Raw genomic sequence first — 17,828 nt, 5'->3', positions numbered from 1 at the left:
GCAAAGTTTTGGGCACCCCACTAGTTGTCTGGCCCCGGCTACCGCACCATATAGAATGTCCTTGGGCATGCGATCTTCTTCTATCCTGCAGACATGTCCGATCTGCCGAAGCCATCTCTGTACGATTAGTGCCAACACACTTGGAAGCTCCACCTTTGAGAGAACTGCTGCATTTATGATTTTGTCCTGCCAGAAAATATGCATAATATGCCGCAGACAGTGAAGATGGAAATTATTGAGCTTCTTTTCCTGGTAGCTGTAAGTCACCCATGTTTCACAGCCATACAGCATGCTGCTAAGAACTCAGGCCTTATAAACCATCAGCTTGGTGTTATCCCATGCGTGTTTTGCAAGTCGGTCAAAGATGGTAGCTGCTTTCAATATATCGAGCTCTACATCAAGGGACAGATTGTCTGTCACTGTGGACCCAAGGTAGCACAATTTGCTAAGCACTTCCAGTGGTGTTATTTAGTGTGATCAGGGGCAAAGATGCAACACCTTGTTCCATTACCACAGTTTTCCTAACGCTTATAGTCAAGGAGAACAAGTTACAGGCATGGGAGAGACTGTCCATAAGTTCCGTTGAAAGTTCCTCAGCTCCAAACACGATAGCTTGCCACACATCAACATCCCTTGCAGACACAATGATGCCAAATACTAGTACTTCACACTGTCACTAGAATGCTTGTACCTACCAAAGCCTTAACGGGAAGCACCGATGCTGGTATCGATGAAGCTTGGAAGTCACTAAGTTCAATCATCTTTGAAGCGGCAAAAGCATCATTTGGTAAAGCTGGAACATGCAACAAGACCGGTTTGAGACTTACTCAACTGAAATGATGTCTGTCATTGATGTAAAAAACAATGCCTATATGATGCACTATATAAACCCAACAGCTAAGACACTGCACGACCTGAAAGTAGCCAAGACAGCCAGGAATAGGAGAGGGAGCTACTGTGCAAACAAACACTGGATCAGCTTATGTCATCCAAACTGCATGTGACAAAATCTACAAGCTGTGTACAAAGGGATCAGGAGGCTGCTTGGCCCTGCCATCACCAAAGCTGTTCCTCTGAAGTGGGTAGATGGTGAAGTACTCACTGACAGAAGTAAACAGATGTCCCACTAGGCTGAACACTTCTGTGAGCTGTATTTCTGTGAGTCGTATATCTCCCAGTTGGCACTTGACACTCTCCCACAACTTCCAGTCATGGATAAGTTAGATGAAGAACCCTCCTCACTGAAGTTTGAGAAGGCCATAGACTGCCTGGTGAACAGAAGGACACCAAACAAGGACAGAATCCCAGCAGAACTGCTCAAGCACAGAAAGCCTCATCTATTGCCACAACTTTATGATCATCTTCTCTGCTGGAAAGTAGACTCTGTTCCACAGGAGAAGCACAACACCAAAATCATCACGCTTTACAAAAACGAAGGCGACAGAGGAGACTGCAACAACTCCAGGGGCATCTCACTCCTTAGTGTCACAGGGGAACGCCTTTGCTAGAATCATACTGAAAAGACTCCATTTACTTGCAGACTGAGCGTACCCGGAAGCAGAGTGCAGTTTCCATGCCGCCAGATCAATTGTGGGCATGATCTTCTCCATATGCCAGCTACAAGAGAAGTTTAGGGAACAGAGTATACCTCTTTACCTTACTTTTGTAGATCTCACAAAGGCATTCAACACAGTCAGCAGAGCAGGGCTGTACAAGATTTTGGGAAAAAGTGGCTGTCCATTGAACCTCCTCAGTCTCATCTGCTCCTTCCATGACCACATGCACTGCACTGTACAGTTTGATGGCTCCACTTCCGACAGTTTTGGAGTGAAGAATGGAGTGAAACTGGTTTGTGTCCTAGCCCCTGCTCTATTTGGCGGCTTTTCCATGCTCCTGACATTCACCTTCCCTGCAGGTATGGAAGGAGTCTACTTGCACACTAGGTCAGACGGCAAGTTCTGCAATTTATCAAGGCTGAAAGTAAAGACAAAAGCACCACGTCCTGATCAGAGAATTCCTCTACACTGATGATGCTGCGCTAGTTGCTCACATGGAAACTCAGCTACAAAGACTCATGATTCCCTTAGAGTCCAAAAATCTATCAATCTCAGCTTTGAATATACTCAATGACTGAGTGTTCCTGCCACTCAGGGTTAGAGAATTTCAAATATTCACAACCCTCTGAGTGAAAAAATTTCAAGTTCTAGACTATCCAGGGGAAACAGCTTCTGGGCATCTATCCTGTGCAGCCACTCAAAATCGTACATGTTTCAATGAGATTACCTCTCGCTATTCTAAACTCCAGTGAAAGAAGACCCATTCTACTCAATCTCTCTTCATAAGACAACCCTCTCATCCCAAGAATCAATCCAGTGAACCTTTGTTTCACTCCCTCTAAGGCACGTATATCCTTCTGAGGGACAGAGAGCAAAATTATATACAGTACTCCAGGTGAAGTCTCACCAAAACCCTGTACAATTGCAGCAAGACATCCCTACTCATGTATTCCTACCCCCTTGCAATAAAGGCCTTCCTAATTGCTTGTTGTACTTGCATGTTAACTTATCTGTGTTTTGTGTGCAAGGACACCCAAATTCTTTTGAACACCTACATATAATAGTTTCTCACCATTGAAAAAAATTCTGTTTTTTTATTCACCCTACCAACATTCCCCACATTATACTCCTCCTGCCACTTTCTTGCCCACTCATTTAACCTTGTCTATATCCTTTTGCAGACTCCTTGTGTTCTCCTCATTGCTTACTTTCCCACCTACCACCAACAAACTTGAACACATCACACTTAGTCCTTTTGTCGAAGTCATTAATATAGATTGTAAATAGTTGAGGCCCCAGCACTGATCCTTGCTGTGCCCCACCAATAGCAAATTTCCAACCTGAAAATAACCCATTTATTTCCACTTTGTTTTCTGTTCTTTAACTAATCCTCTAACTTTGCTAAGATATTACCTTTAACCCCATGAGCCCTTGTCTTGTGTAACAACAACCTTTCGTGTGACACCTTATTGTATGCATTTTGTAAGTCCAAATATACTACCCCTTTATCTACCCCGATAGTGACATTCTTGAAAACCTCTTGATAGATTTACCAAATATGGTGCAGGATTATCTGTTTTGGGGTTGAAACCCTGCATTGGGACCCTGCACCTTGTAGGGAACAGTGACCCAACAACGAATTTTTTTTTTTTTGCAGTATTGGCCAATTAGTGGCGAGGGGACTCTCGCCATCCAATTATGGATGGCAGGTGGGCTCTTGAAACTGGAAGATCAATAGGAGGCCCTCCAGCACTGAAGGAGATTTGGAAGATCAAAACCAGTCCATCCATTATTTCTGCAGCCGCCTCTTTTAGAAATCGAGGCTGTAGGTCATCAGTTCCAGGGGATTTTAGTCCCAATGAATTTCTCTAGTAGTCTTTTTTTACTAATATTAACTCTCCAAGTTACTCTTAGTGAGCCCGACTAGTGAGTGTTGGTACGGTATTCAAATGGGAGAGGCATCACAGCTCAGTTTGATGCTGCCTTCATCTAACATCTACACTTCAAATAGGAATCAGCAGTACAAAGAACAAAGAACAGTACAGCACAGGAACAGGCCATTCGGCCCTCCAAGCCTGCGCCGATCTTGATGCCTGCCTAAACTAAAACCTTCTGCACTTCCGGGGACCGTATCCCTCTATTCCCATCCCATTCATGTATTTGTCAAGATGCCTCTTAAACGTAGCTATCGTACCTGCTTCCACCACCTCCCCCGGCAGCAAGTTCCAGGCACTCACCACCCTCTGTGTAAAGAACTTGCCTCGCACATTCCCTCTAATCTTTGCCCCTCGCACCTTAAACCTATGTCCCCTAGTAACTGACTCTTCCACCCTGGGGAAAAAGCTTCTGACTATCCAATCTGTCCATGCCACTCATAACTTTGTAAACCTCTATCATGTCGCCCCTCCACCTCCGTCGTTCCAGTGAAAACAATCCGAGTTTATCCAACCTCTCCTCATAGCTAATGCCCTCCAGACCAGGCAACATCCTGGTAAACCTCTTCTGTACCCTCTCCAAAGCCTCCACGTCCTTCTGGTAGTGTGGCGACCAGAATTGCACGCAATATTCTAAGTGTGGCCTAACTAAAGTTCTGTACAGCTGCAGCATGACTTGCCAATTTTTATACTCTATGCCCCGACCAATGAAGGCAAGCATGCCGTATGCCTTCTTGACTACCTTATCCACCTGCGTTGCCACTTTCAGTGACCTGTGGACTTGTACGCCCAGATCTCTCTGCCTGTCAATACTCCTAAGGGTTCTGCCATTTACTGTATACTTCCCACCTGCATTAGACCTTCCAAAATGCATGACCTCACATTTGTCTGGGTTAAACTCCATCTGCCATTTCTCCGCCCAAGTCTCCAACCGATTTATATCCTGCTGTATCCTCTGACAATCCTCATCACTATCCGCAACTCCACCAACCTTTGTGTCGTCTGCAAACTTACTAATCAGACCAGCTACATTTTCCTCCAAATCATTTATATATACTACAAACAGCAAAGGTCCCAGCACTGATACCTGCGGAACACCGGGGTTGGGCAGCACAGTGGCGCAGTGGTTGGGCGGCACAGTGGTGCAGAGGTTGGGCGGCACAGTGGTGCAGTGGTTAGCACCGCAGCCTCACAGCTCCAGCGACCCGGGTTCAATTCTGGGTATTGCCTGTGTGGAGTTTGCAAGTTCTCCCTGTGTCTGCGTGGGTTTCCGCCGGGTGCTCCGGTTTCCTCCCACCTCCAAAGACTTGCAGGTTGATAGATAAATTGGCCATTGTAAATTGCCCCTAGTGCAGGTAGGTGGTAGGAGAATGGTGGGGATGTGGTAGAGAATATGGGGTTAATGTAGAATTAGTATAAATGTTTGGTTGTTAGTTGGCACAGACTCGGTGGGCCGAAGGGCCTGTTTCAGTGCTGTATCTCTAAATAGAATAAACAAATAAACCACTAGTCACATCCCTCCATTCAGAAAAGCACCCTTCCACTGCTACCCTCTGTCTTCTATGACTGAGCCAGTTCTGTATCCATCTTGCCAGCTCACCTCTGATCCCGTATGACTTCACCTTTTGTACCAGTCTGCCATGAGGGACCTTGTCAAAGGCTTTACTGAAGTCCATACAGATAACATCCACTGCCCTTCCTTCATCAATCATCTTTGTCACTTCCTCAAAAAACTCAATCAAATTAGTGAGACACGACCTCCCCTTCACGTAACCATGCTGCCTCTCGCTAATAAGTTAGTTTGTTTCCAAATGGGAGTCAATCCTGTCCCGAAGAATCCTCTCTAATAATTTCCCTACCACTGACGTAAGGCTCACCGGCCTATAATTTCCTGGATTATCCTTGCTACCCTTCTTAAACAAAGGAACAACATTGGCTATTCTCCAGTCCTCTGGGACCTCACCTGTAGCCAATGAGGATGCAAAGATTTCTGTCAAGGCCCCAGCAATTTCTTCCCTTGCCTCCCTCAGTATTCTGGGGTAGATCCCATCAGGCCCTGGGGACTTATCTACTTTAATGCTTTGCAGGACACCCAACACCTCCTCCTTTTTGATAATGAGATGACTGAGACTATCTACACTCCCTTCCCTAGGCTCATCATCCACCAAGTCCTTCTCTTTGGTGAATACTGATGCAAAGTACTCATTTAGTACCTCACCCATTTCCTCTGGCTCCACACATAGATTCCCTTCTCTGTCCTTGAGTGGGCCAACCCTTTCCCTAGTTACCCTCTTGCTCTCTACATATGTATAAAAAGCCTTGGGATTTTCCTTAATCCTGTTTGCCAATGACTTTTCATTACCCCTTTTAGCCTCCTGACTCCTTGCTTAAGTTCCTTCCTAGTGTCTTTATATTCCTCAAGGGATTCGTCTGTTCCTAGCCTTCCAGCCCTTATGAATGCTTCCTTTTTCTTTTTGACTAGGCTCACAATATCCCACGTTATCCAAGCTTCCCGAAACTTGCCAAACTTATCCTTCTTCCTCACAGGAACGTGCTGGTCCTAGATTCTAATCAACTGACGTTTGAAAGACTCCCACATGTCAGATATTGATTTACCCTCAAACAGCCGCCCCAATTTAATTCTTCAGTTCCTGCCTAATATTGTTATAATTAGCCTTCCCCCAATTTAGCACCTTCACCTGAGGACGACTCTTATCCTTATCCACAAGTACCTTAAAACTTATGGAATTATGGTCACTGTTCCCGAAATTCTCCCCTCCTGAAACTTCGACCACCTGGCCGGGCTCATTCCCCAATACCAGGTCCAGTACGGCCCCATCCCTAGTTGGACTATCTACATATTGTTTCAAGAAGCCCTCCTGGATGCTCCTTACAAGTTCTGCCCCATCCAAGCCCCGAGCACTAAGTGAGTCCCAGTCAATATAGGGGAAGTTAAAAGCACCCACCACTACAACCCTGTTACCTTTACATCTTTCCAAAATCTGTCTATATATCTGCTCCTCTACCTCCCACTGGCAGTTGGGAGGCCTGTAGAAAACCCCCAACATCGTGACTGCACCCTTCCTATTCCTGAGCTCCACCCATATTGCCTCGCTGCACGACCCCTCCGAGGTGTCCTCGCGCAGTACAGCTGTGATATTCTCCTTAACCAGTAATGCAACTCCCCCATCCCTTTTACATCCCCCTCTATCCCGCCTGAAGCTTCTAAATCCTGGAACATTTAGCTGCCAATTCTGTCCTTCCCTCAACCAAGTCTCTGCAATAGCCTCAACGAGGTCTCTGTAATAGCATCAACATCATAGTTCCAAGTATTAATCCAAGCTCTAAGTTCATCTGCCTTACCTGTTATACTCGCATTGAAACAAATGCACTTCAGACCACCAGTTCCGCTGTGCTCCGCAACATCTCCCTGCCTGCTCTTCCTCTTAGTCTTAGTCTTACTGGCCTTATTTACTAGTTCCCCCTCATTTATTTCACTTGCTGACCTACCGCTCTGGTTCCCACCCCCATGCCACACTAGTTTAAACCCTCCCAAGTGACGCTCACAAACCTCGCAGCCAGGATATTTGTGTCCCTCCAGTTTAGATGCAACCCGTCCTTCTTGTACAGGTTCCATCTGTCCTTGAAGAGATCCCAATGGTCCAGATATCAGAAACCCTCCCTTCTACACCAGCTGTTCAGCCACGTGTTTAGCTGCACTATCTTCCTATTTCTAGCCTCACTGGCACGTGGCACAGGGAGTAATCCCGAGATTACAACCTTAGAGGTCCTGTCTTTTAACTTTCTACCTAACTCCCCCTGCAGGACCTTGTCACTCTTCCTGCTATGTCATTGGTACCGATGTGTACCACGACATCTGGCTGTTCTCCCTCCCCCTTCAGAATGCTCCCTGTCCGTTCAGAGACATCCTTGACCCTGGCACCAGGGAGGCAACATACCATCCTGGAGTCTCTTTCACATCCACAGAAGCGCCTATCTGTGCCCCTGACTATAGAGTCCCCTATAACTATTGCTCTTCTGCGCTTTGTCCCTCCTTGCTGAACAACAGTGCCAGCCGTGGTGCCACTGCTCTGGCTGCTGCTGTTTTCCCCTGATAGGCCATCCCCCCCCCAACAGTATCCAAAACGGTATACTTGTTAGAGAGGGGGATAGCCACAGGGGATTCCTGCACTGACTACCTGCCCCTTCTGGCGGTCACCCATCTATCTGCCTGCACCTTGGGTGTAACCACTTCTCTAAAACTCCTGTCTATGACGCTTTCTGCCACCTGCATGCTCCGAAGTGCATCCAGTTGCCGCTCCAACCGATCCATGCGGTCTGTGAGGAGCTGCAACTGGGTACACTTCCTGCAGATGTAGTCGTCCAGAACGCTGGAAGCGTCACGGACCTCCCACATCTCACAGGTCAAGCACTTCACCCCTCTAACTGACATTTCTAGCACCAATTAATAAATTAATTTAAAATAAATAAATACTTACTAAATCCTTACTAAATTGTTATAATTAACAATATGGTCCCTAGTGCTAGGTTCCTACTATAAATATTAAATGCTAACTAAATACAGTAATCTCCTCCCTCTGGTTTAGTTACTCTACTTATTAATTAGTTAATTAGGGTTTTAATCAATTTTTATCAAGGTTTTATTTAGTTGGTACCTGACTAATTTTCCTAACTTTGATGTGCTATTGTCAATTATATAGCAGTGTTACTCCAGCTCCAAATAAGATTGACAAACTGACCATATACTTGGAATGAAATCTGTGAATTGCCTGGATAAACCAGACAAGCCACTAGAGGTTCTCTAGCTAACTGCAGGATTTCGTTAACGTATAACAACATGTGGAATCACACAGAAAGTTTAATGAAAGTGAGTAGCAATAATGAGGGATCCAAATTATGCTCATAATCCAGCAGGAAAGCTCTGAAAAATGATACCAACTATATACTACTGAAGGGGAAAACATTCGCAAACACAAACTTGTAAAATCATAGAATCTTACAGCACAGAAGAGGCCATTCAGCCCACTGTGCCTGTGCCAGCTCTTTGAAAGAGGTTTCCAATTAGTTCCACTCCCCTGATCTTTACTTATAGCCCTGGAAGTATATATCCTACTTTTTTTTGTAAGTAACTATTGAGTCTGCTTCCATCACCATTTCAGGTAATGCATTCCAGATCACTAAAGCATTCACCTCATCTCCTTCATTCTTACAATATTGTAAAATTGTGTGGGAACGTGTTCACAGTTGTACATTAAGCAGTGTTGGAACTTGGTTGATTGTCATGTGAGCAAAGTCTGAGTAGCTGATGACGTCATCACGTGTATTACAGCCTTGCAATGCACTCCCAGCAATGATTTTCCTCTTGTTTAAGTATATTTGTAGCAGCAATGCTATGTGATTAGGATTTCTACTGTTTTATTTATTCTTAGTTTTTTCCTGCCAATTTTCTCCTACTCCCTCCACTCCCTTCTTCTCTTCTGAAACCTTTGAGTCTTTTTCTCATCTGGGATTGCACAGGTACCAATTGCGTCTGGTCTCTTGGTCAAGAGGCTATTATTTATGTATGATTCTGGGACTGTGAGTATTGTCACATTATTACCAGGATAGAAGCATCACAATCGTTCTTAAATAAAAACGAGAAATGCTGGAATCACTCAGCAGGTCTGGCAGCATCTGTGAAAAGAGAAGCAGAGTTAACGTTTCGGGTCAGTGACCCTTCTTCGGAACTGACAAATATTAGAAAAGTCACAGATTATAAGCAAGTGAGGTGGGGGTGGGGCAAGAGATAACAAAGGAGGTCTAGATTGGACCAGGCCACATAGCTGACCAAAAGGTCACGGAGCAAAGGCAAACAATATGTTAATGGTGTGTTGAAAGACAAAGCATTAGTACAGATTAGGTGTTAATACACTGAATATTGAACAGCAGCAAGTGCAAACCTGAAAAAAATCATTCTTAACCCTGTCCTTGCCCAATTTCTGCATGCATGCACTTGCAGCTGAGCTCACTGGATCACCATCAGCAGCAGGAAGATTGATAGTTTTTTTTAACCCCTCCCTAGTGTTCTCAGGTCCTCAAATTTAGCATAATATTTGTTTCACACCTGGGACCTGCCTGGTTTTGTGGTTCAGGCACTCATTGGAGGAAATAGCTTTTGAGGAGCTTTTTTACCGCAGTTGGCAGAATTGAAAACCTACAAAGGATACTGTAGGCTTAATTGGATTTGTACAGCCAGTGTCCCTGAGTTTTGAGAGAATGCAGCGTAACCATGCAACTTTGCCATGTGGCTGATATCCAAATCTTTCGATTTTATACTTTTTGAAGAAGTACTGTTTTGGAAGCTTTGTGCTCACTGCCAACCATACATCATTTGCCTAACTTCATTTCTTCTGTAGTTTTAGCCAGATCCAATAGAATTTGAATTTAACTAATTACATAAGAGGAAAAGTAAAAGGATTAAATCTACTTCAAACAGTTCAAACAAAATGAATTTTGTTTTCTGTGAAATCATCTTTAAAAGGGCGGCGGCACAGTGGCGCAGTGGTTATCACCGCAGCCTCACAGCTCCAGTGACCCGGGTTCAGTTCTGGGTACTGCCTGTGCGGAGTTTGCAAGTTCTCTCTGTGTCTGCGTGGGTTTCCACCAGGTGCTCCAGTTTCCTCCCAACTCCAAAGACTTGCAGGTTGATAGGTAAATTGGCCATTGTAAATTTCCCCTAGTGTAGGTAGGTGGTAGGAGAATGGTGGGGTTGTGGTAGAGAATATGGGGTTAATGTAGGGTTAGTATAAATGGGTGGTTGTTGGTCGGCACAGACTCGGTGGGCCGAAGGACTTGTTTCAGTGCTGTATCTCTAAATAAAAAAAATAAATAAATAAAATTAAAATAAAAAATAAAAAAATAGGTAAAATTTTCAGCTGCCAGCAACTGATCTGTGAAATGGGCGAGCAGGATTTGGAATTTGGGCTGATAATGAAGTCATCAGATCACTGGTTAAATAAAACAAGACTGGAAAATGCAGACCTGGTTGTTTACTGACATTTCTTGCTCTTTTGTGGAATGTGCAAGGCCCTCATTGGGTCGATGCAAATAATGAATAAATTGGTCCATGTGCAAAATCTTGGTGTTTACAATGCACAACAGCTGTGCACTCATTACAACTAGATTATTAAATGGCCAATTATGTTCTGGCCGAAAGACAAGGGATTTCTTAAAGCTGCACTGTTCCAACTTATTGGATTGCAATTTATTTCAAAGTTATGGTGATTGATTTCACTGCCCTCTTTCATTAGATTTGATAGAAGAGTACAAAGAAGGGATACCAAAGAGATTCGATTACACCAAAAATAGACTGCCTATACCCACCACTACCAAAGAACTTGCCTGTACAGGAGCAGGCACAGAAGCCTGGCAATGTTGGAGAACTAGCTTTGCAGACTTCACTTCTACAACTGTGCCACCTTATGCAAACATACGTGCAAACAACTTTAACTACAGGGGTGCAATCAATGTAACCTTTAATTCAACTTTTATGCATACCTATCCCCTTTCAATGTTATCACGAAGGACTAGAGGACACAGAGTTAAGGTTTTGGATAAGAGATGCAGGGGAAATGGTAGAACTTTTTTGCACAGCAAGTGGTAATGAGATGGAACTCGCTGCCAACGAGGGTGGTGGAAATGGGGACGATGAATGATTTGAAAAGGAAATTGGATGGTCAATTGAGGGAAATAAACTTGCAGGGCTATGAGGTTAGAGTGGGGAAATAGAACTTATTAGATTGCTCTGAGAGCCAGCATGGATTCGATGGGACATCTGCCATTATGACTATGATTCCATGTGAACAGGTTTGAGAGAAGGGAGGAAAGTACAAAAGGGAAGGTTTGGGTGCATGGCAGGATGGATTAAATGACAAAAGGGGATGGTAATGGGATAATAAAAGAAACAAAAGATGGGTCTAGCAAAGCTGAAAATGGCAAAAGAACAACCATTACCAGCAACTGTTGTCTGAAAAAAATTGGAGCAAAGGTTAAGATCTGAAATTGAACTTAAATGTTGAGTCCAGAAGGCTGTAAAGTGCCTAATCGAAAGATGAAGTATGGTTCCTTGTGCTTTCATTGAGCTTCAGTAGAATAGTGTAAGAGGCCAAGGATAGAGAGGTCAGAATGGGAGTGGAATGGAGAATTAAAATGACAAGCAACTGGAAGCTCGGGGTCATTTTTGTGCGTTGAATGGAAGTGTTCGCAAAGCATTAAAATAGTACCTTAATGTAGTGATTCAGTTGGGCGTCAATGAAGTGAGCATCTGCCCTGCCCCTAGTGCTAGGCCTCCAGCTCCCCTGTGACATCTTACTTCCCTCTGGTGCAGTGGAAGGCAGATTTCTTCCCTCGGGACAGCCTCAGTGATAGCTGCAGTGGAATTCTACATGAGCCCCACACTTGATCTGACCCACTGCCACTTCCAATCCCACTGGCTCAAAGAGGACACGAAACCTGTCACCATACCAATTAAGGCTTTCCCACTTGAAAATTGCAATCTGAATCAGCTTCCCAGAGGTGGCATGTTTCAAGCCAAAAGCCAGACCAGGCTTCTATTTCCCGCCACCACTTTGCAAATCTGGCCCAATGTCTTTGGTCTTCCCAATATTTAATTGGAAGGAATTTCTGCTCATCCAATACACAATGTCAGACAAGCAACATGACAAATCGGAGGCAGTGTGGAGCAGCCAAGAGTTGTAGTGGTGGTGAGATAAGGTCGTCAGCATACATGTGGGACCTGACATTGTGTTTTCAGATGATGTTGCTGAGGGGCAGTATGCAGATGATAAATAGGAGAGGGCCAAGGTTTGATCCTTGGCGGAACTGCAGAGGTAATGATTTGGAGTGGGAAGAAAAACCATTGGAAGTGATTCTCTGGTGATGACTGAATAGATAGTAATTGAACCAGGCAAGGGCATTCCCATCCAGGCATTGGAGGAAAATAGTATCATCAAAGGGTGGAGACAAGTCAAGAAGGATGAGGAGGGGTAATGTAGGGCCTGCCATCTAGGAATTTTTGATCAATTGGCAGATATCCATTCACCAGAAGCAGGAGACAGTCTCTGACCCACAACTATTTTATTCTCAATCCACAGTTCAAGACAAATACCAAGTTTCCACTCTTCCCTTCTGAACTAACTCCCTGACAGAGGAAAAACCCAGCTCTTAAATATAAACTGCAATGAGCATCACCTGCTCTGTGTTTACTCTGAAGTAAGTCAATTAAAGGGACCAGCATTTTCAACATCTTCCGTTTTCACTGGATTATCTTTGGGATACATGTATGTAGTAATATATGCAAACCTGTGAAAGAACTGCCATCTTTATCTAGAAATTAAGAGTTGCCTTTTATTGGTGCTGCACAACTTCTTCAGGCACAGCTCCACCTTATCAACTTGCAACTTCAAAGTAAAATGGGGATGATCATGAACTGTAGAATGTTAACTGTGCTTTAGGGCTCAAAAACAAATTATTGTGCAATATCAAAGCTGAATTCAACATATTGCAGCCTAATTTTTACTTTTCAGTCAGACCTGATTTTACTGTAATTGTGCAACCAGAAGGGATACTTTCCTTTGAACTTACTGAGCAATGTTTGAAACTCAAAGTACAGTATGCTAATCTTTGGTAGAATAGCTATAAAACTGTCAACAAACTGCCATGGCACAATAAATAATCGAAATTAGTACCATCATTTGGAAGGGAGCAGAAAATAGCTTCAAAGGTCTAAGAAAATGCAGAGGCAGAGACATTTAATAAAGCAAGACAAGGTTTCCAGCAATTACTATAAAATGTAACATTTAAAAAAAAAGGGAAAATACTTATCCCCTCCTTGACTAAAGGTGCTGGGTCCTGCAGAAGTACGATTCTGTGGATGTCAGTCATACTCCAGTAACTTTTCCATATGATCATTAATCATGTGTCAATGAATATCAGTAGGTTATTCACCATCACAGCTGAGTCCAATCCTGTCCTCACATGACATCTACATATTTACATTCTCCAAGGGAATTGGATAGAATTAGTAATACTGGCTTATATATTTTCAATTCCCTTCCAGCCCAGAGATCCTGAGGCCAACTGTAGCTCAGCACAGATCAAGGATAGGACATACAACCTGTGATTAACTCAGTCAATAGGAGACGTAATCATTTTAACCCTTAATTCTACTTTAGAACAGTGACATGAAGAAAAACATTTTTACACAGTGAATGGCTAGTATCTGGAATACACTGCCTGAGAGTGTGGTGGAGGTGGATTCAATCGTGGCTTTCAAAAGAAAATTGGACGATTATCTGAAGAGAAGAATTTACAGGGCTATGGGAGAAAAGAAGACAGGGAGTGGGACTAAGTGAGTTGCTCTTGCAGAGACATGATGGGCCGAATGGTCGTCTTCTGTGTTGTAATCATTATGATTCTATATGGTACAATTTTTTCCAAATGGCAACTGGGAATATTATGTAATTAACAATCATTGTTATGCTATCAATTTTATATCATGACACATCAGTTGCTATTTTAATTCCTCTCAAACTCCGCGTGCAGCAAGACTTGGGCTGATAAATGGAAAATAACATTTGTGGCGCACAAGTACCAAGCAATGACCATCTCCAACATTTAATGTCATTTCCATTGTAAAATCCACTACCATCAACATCCTCGAGATCATCATTGATCAGGAAATGTAAATGCACTAGCCACATAAATACTGTGGTATAAGATCAGATCAGAGGCTAGATGTTTTGCAGCTAGTGACTGACTTCCTGACTGTCCAAAACTGTCCACCATCTACAAGGCACAAGTTAGGAGTGTAATGTAATATTCTCCCCTTGCCTGGATGAGTGCAGCTTCAACACTCAAGAAGCTCAACACTATCCAGGTCAAAGTAGCCCAATTAATTGGTATCACATCCACCACTGGTGCACCATGTTTGTAGAACGTACCATCTACCAAATACACTGTAGCAACATTTTCAACAATGTCTCCCAAACTTGTAACCTTTACCACCAATGCTTTCATCATTGCTTGGTCAAATCTTTGAACTCCCTACCAAACAGCACTGTAGGAATACCTTCACCTCCACCCAAGGACTGCAATGGTTCAAAAAGGTGGCTCACCACCACCTTCTTCAGGGCAATTAGGAATGGGCAATCATTACTGGCCTTGCCACAGATGCCCACATCTCATGAATGAATAAAAGAAAATCCCTGACCAAGAGAATTTATTTGCACGCACCATAGTAAACTGGGAACAGAAAATTACAAACAATGTCTATTGATGTGCCTCAAATTTTTTTTATTCTTTTTTTATTTTTCTTGAACTGCTGCAGTCCATCTGGTGCAGGAATACCCACAGTACTGTTAGAAAGAGAGTTCCAGGACTTTGATCCAGTGACAGTGAAGGAACAGTGATATTTCCAAGTCAGGATAATGTGTGACTTGGAGGGGAACTTGCAGGTGGTGGTGTTCCCACATGTCAGCTGCCCTTGTCCTTTGAGGTGGTAGAGGTTGTGGGTTTGGAAGGTGCTGTCGAAGGAGGTGTGGTGAGTTGCTGCAATGCATCTTGTAGATGGTACACACTGCTGCCACTGTACATCGGTGGCGGAAGGAGTGAATGTTTAAGGTGGTGGATGGGATGCCAATCAAGAGGGCTGCTTTGCCCTGGATGGTGTTGAGCTTCCTGAGTGTTGTCTGAGCTGCACTCATCCAGGCAAGTGGAGAGTATTTCATCACACTCCTGACTTGTGTCTTGTAGATGGTGGACAGTCAATGGGGAATCAGGAGATGGATTACTCACTGCAGAATTTTCAGCCTCTGACCTGCTGTTGTAGCCATAGTATTTATGTGGCTACTCCAGTTCAGTTTCTGGTCAATGGTAACTCCCAGAATGTTGATAGTGGGAGATTCAGTGATGGTAATGCTCTTGAATGTCAGGGGGAGATGGTTAGATTCTCATTGGAGATCGTCATTGCCTGGCACTTGTATGGCGCAAATGTTACTTGCCACATATCAGCCCAATTCTGAGTCCAGGTCTTGCTGCATATGGATATGGACTGCTTCAACATCTGAGAAGTCACGAATGGTACTGAACATCGTACAATCATCAGCGAACATCCCTACTTCTGACTTTATGATGAAAGGTAAAGGCCTGCTACCCAACCCGTTGGGACCCGATGACATGTGTTGGGCTCGGGTCGGGTCGGGCCTCTCTTCCAGGTTCGGCTCTTGGGCTCGGTCCGAGCCGAGTCTGGGTCGGGTCTAGCCGAGTCCAGGTCGGGCCTAACACACATAGTAAGTGCTCTGCCGGTAAGTATTGAAATTAAAAGACTTACCTGAGCTGGGAGTCCGGGACGAAACTGAGTCTGCACAGTGAGCGAGTGACGTCACTATGACGTCACCATTCATGCGCTGCATCTTCCTGGAGGTTCCGAGTTTGGAAGGTAAGTAAAGGGATGGTTGGGTTGGGGTCGAGTCGAGCTCGGATCGGTTCGGGCACTGGGCAAAATTGGAGGGACTTGGGCCGGGTCGGGCTTGGGTCCGCTGTGGTTCAGTCGGGTTCAGGTCGGGTTCTTTTTCCCAACCTGAGCAGGCCTTTAATGGAGAGAAGGTTCAATGGATGAAGCTACTGAAGATGGTCATTAAAAATTAAAAGTCTTCAGAGAAGGCATCTTGATAGGTTTTTTTTCCAATCGTGAAATTGCTGCTGGAATTGCTGAACAAAATTGAAAAGTGTGCAGCAACAAACTTTCCATAAGCATCCAGCTGCCATCTTTCAAAGTTTGGAAAAAAAGAATCACTTGAATTTATATAGCAATTTTCAAGACCACTGGATGTTCCAAAGTGCTTTACAATCGGTGAAGTACTTTTGAAGTGTAGGCACTGTTGAAATGTAGGAAATGTGGCACAATTTGCCCACAACAAACCTCCACAAGCATCAATGTGATGACGACCAGATAATCTGTTATTTGTTGAGGGATTGAGGGATAAATATTGGCCAGGACACCAGGGATAACTCCTCTATTCTTCTTTGAAGTAGTGCCACGGGATCTTTTGCGTCCAACTGAGAGGGCAGACGGGGCCTCGGTTTAATATCTCATCTGAAAGACAGCTGCTCTAACAGCACAGCACTCTATCAAAACTGCACTGGAGTGTCAGCCCAGATTCAAAAGCAAAATATTGCAGATACTGGAAATCTGAAATAAAAACAGAAACTATTGGAAGCACTCAACAGGTCTGGCAACATCCATGGAGGTTAATAACCTTTCATCTGAACTAGGAAAGTTTAGAGATGTAATAGATTTTAAGCAAGTGAAGGGGGCGGGGGGAAGGTGGAAAAAGAACAAAAGAAAAGGTCTGTGATAGGGTGGAAGACTAGAGAGATTACATGACAAAAGATTTGGTGGTGCAGGGCCAAAGGGAGTGGTAAAACGACAAGTAAAGAAAAAAATAAATGTGTCTAGAGGAGATATGAATGGCAGAATGATAAGCAGCTGCCAACCAAAAGCAAAAACAAGGGAAAGGTGAGAATAAAACTGAAACCTGCAAAGAAAATGAAACAAATGGGGGCAGGGATTACAGTCTGAAATTGTTCTGCTGGGAAGGTTGTAGAGTGCCTATCTAAACGATTAGGTGCTGATCCCCATTGGGACTTAAACCCAGAACTTTCTGTCTCAAAAGCAAGTGTGCTACTGACTGAACCACAGCTGACACACAAGGTCTGAACAGATGCTACTCACCACAGGTCTTGGAGTTGGTGAAGGTGAAATGCTGGCGCTCAATTCTCAGTGTTTAACAATTTAGATTGTAATGATAGCATGTAATTATATATTTTGTTGTTTTGATTGTAATTTAAAAATTCCTCTAAAATCATTCTCTGCAGCATAAAGAGGAAAGGTATAGAAGTGGTTTGTGAGTAGGTGAAAATAATCTGTGAGCCTTTCAACTCCAAACTGTGTTTAAAAAAAACTCCAAGACTCATGGTGAGTATCAATCTAGATATATTTTTTATCGCTTACTGTTCTTGGAAACAGCTTCTTACCTGAACTATTATTATAGCTTTTAGCATCTTTTAAAATTGTCATTTGTTAAGCTGTCAATTTGAAATGTGCTGAAAGTCAGATGACTAAATGGTGCTCTCCCGACATGGTGAGTAGGAGGGGAGGCAAGCTCTCCAGTATTTGAGTTTCTATACAGCTGAATTTGTAGGAATCAGGCTCCATCTTTTAGCCACTTGCAGCAAGCATAGGCTGAAATTTTGCCATGGAGGTAGGAAACCGGATTCG

At 43.7% G+C, this 17,828-nt stretch overlaps 1 protein-coding gene across 9 annotated transcripts in view; it reads left to right on the top strand.

The window, feature by feature from the left end:
- arl4aa (ADP-ribosylation factor-like 4aa) overlaps positions 1–17,828 on the top strand; it is a 100,678-nt gene that overhangs the window by 57,088 nt on the left and 25,762 nt on the right. The window contains exon 3 of one of the 9 annotated variants that reach the window (XM_068009507.1): positions 13,723–13,880. The exons of the other annotated variants lie outside the window; for them this stretch is intronic. Within the exon in view, the coding sequence (XP_067865608.1) occupies positions 13,723–13,758 (36 nt within the window). The 3' untranslated portion in view covers positions 13,759–13,880. Of the gene's footprint in view, positions 1–13,722; positions 13,881–17,828 lie in introns of those variants that run through there. 9 annotated transcript variants of the gene reach the window in all.

The sequence above is a fragment of the Heterodontus francisci genome, chromosome 2, assembly GCF_036365525.1.
Source record: "Heterodontus francisci isolate sHetFra1 chromosome 2, sHetFra1.hap1, whole genome shotgun sequence".
In the NCBI taxonomy this organism is placed as follows: Eukaryota; Metazoa; Chordata; class Chondrichthyes; order Heterodontiformes; family Heterodontidae; genus Heterodontus; species Heterodontus francisci.
This window is presented reverse-complemented; position numbering and strand designations above follow the sequence as displayed.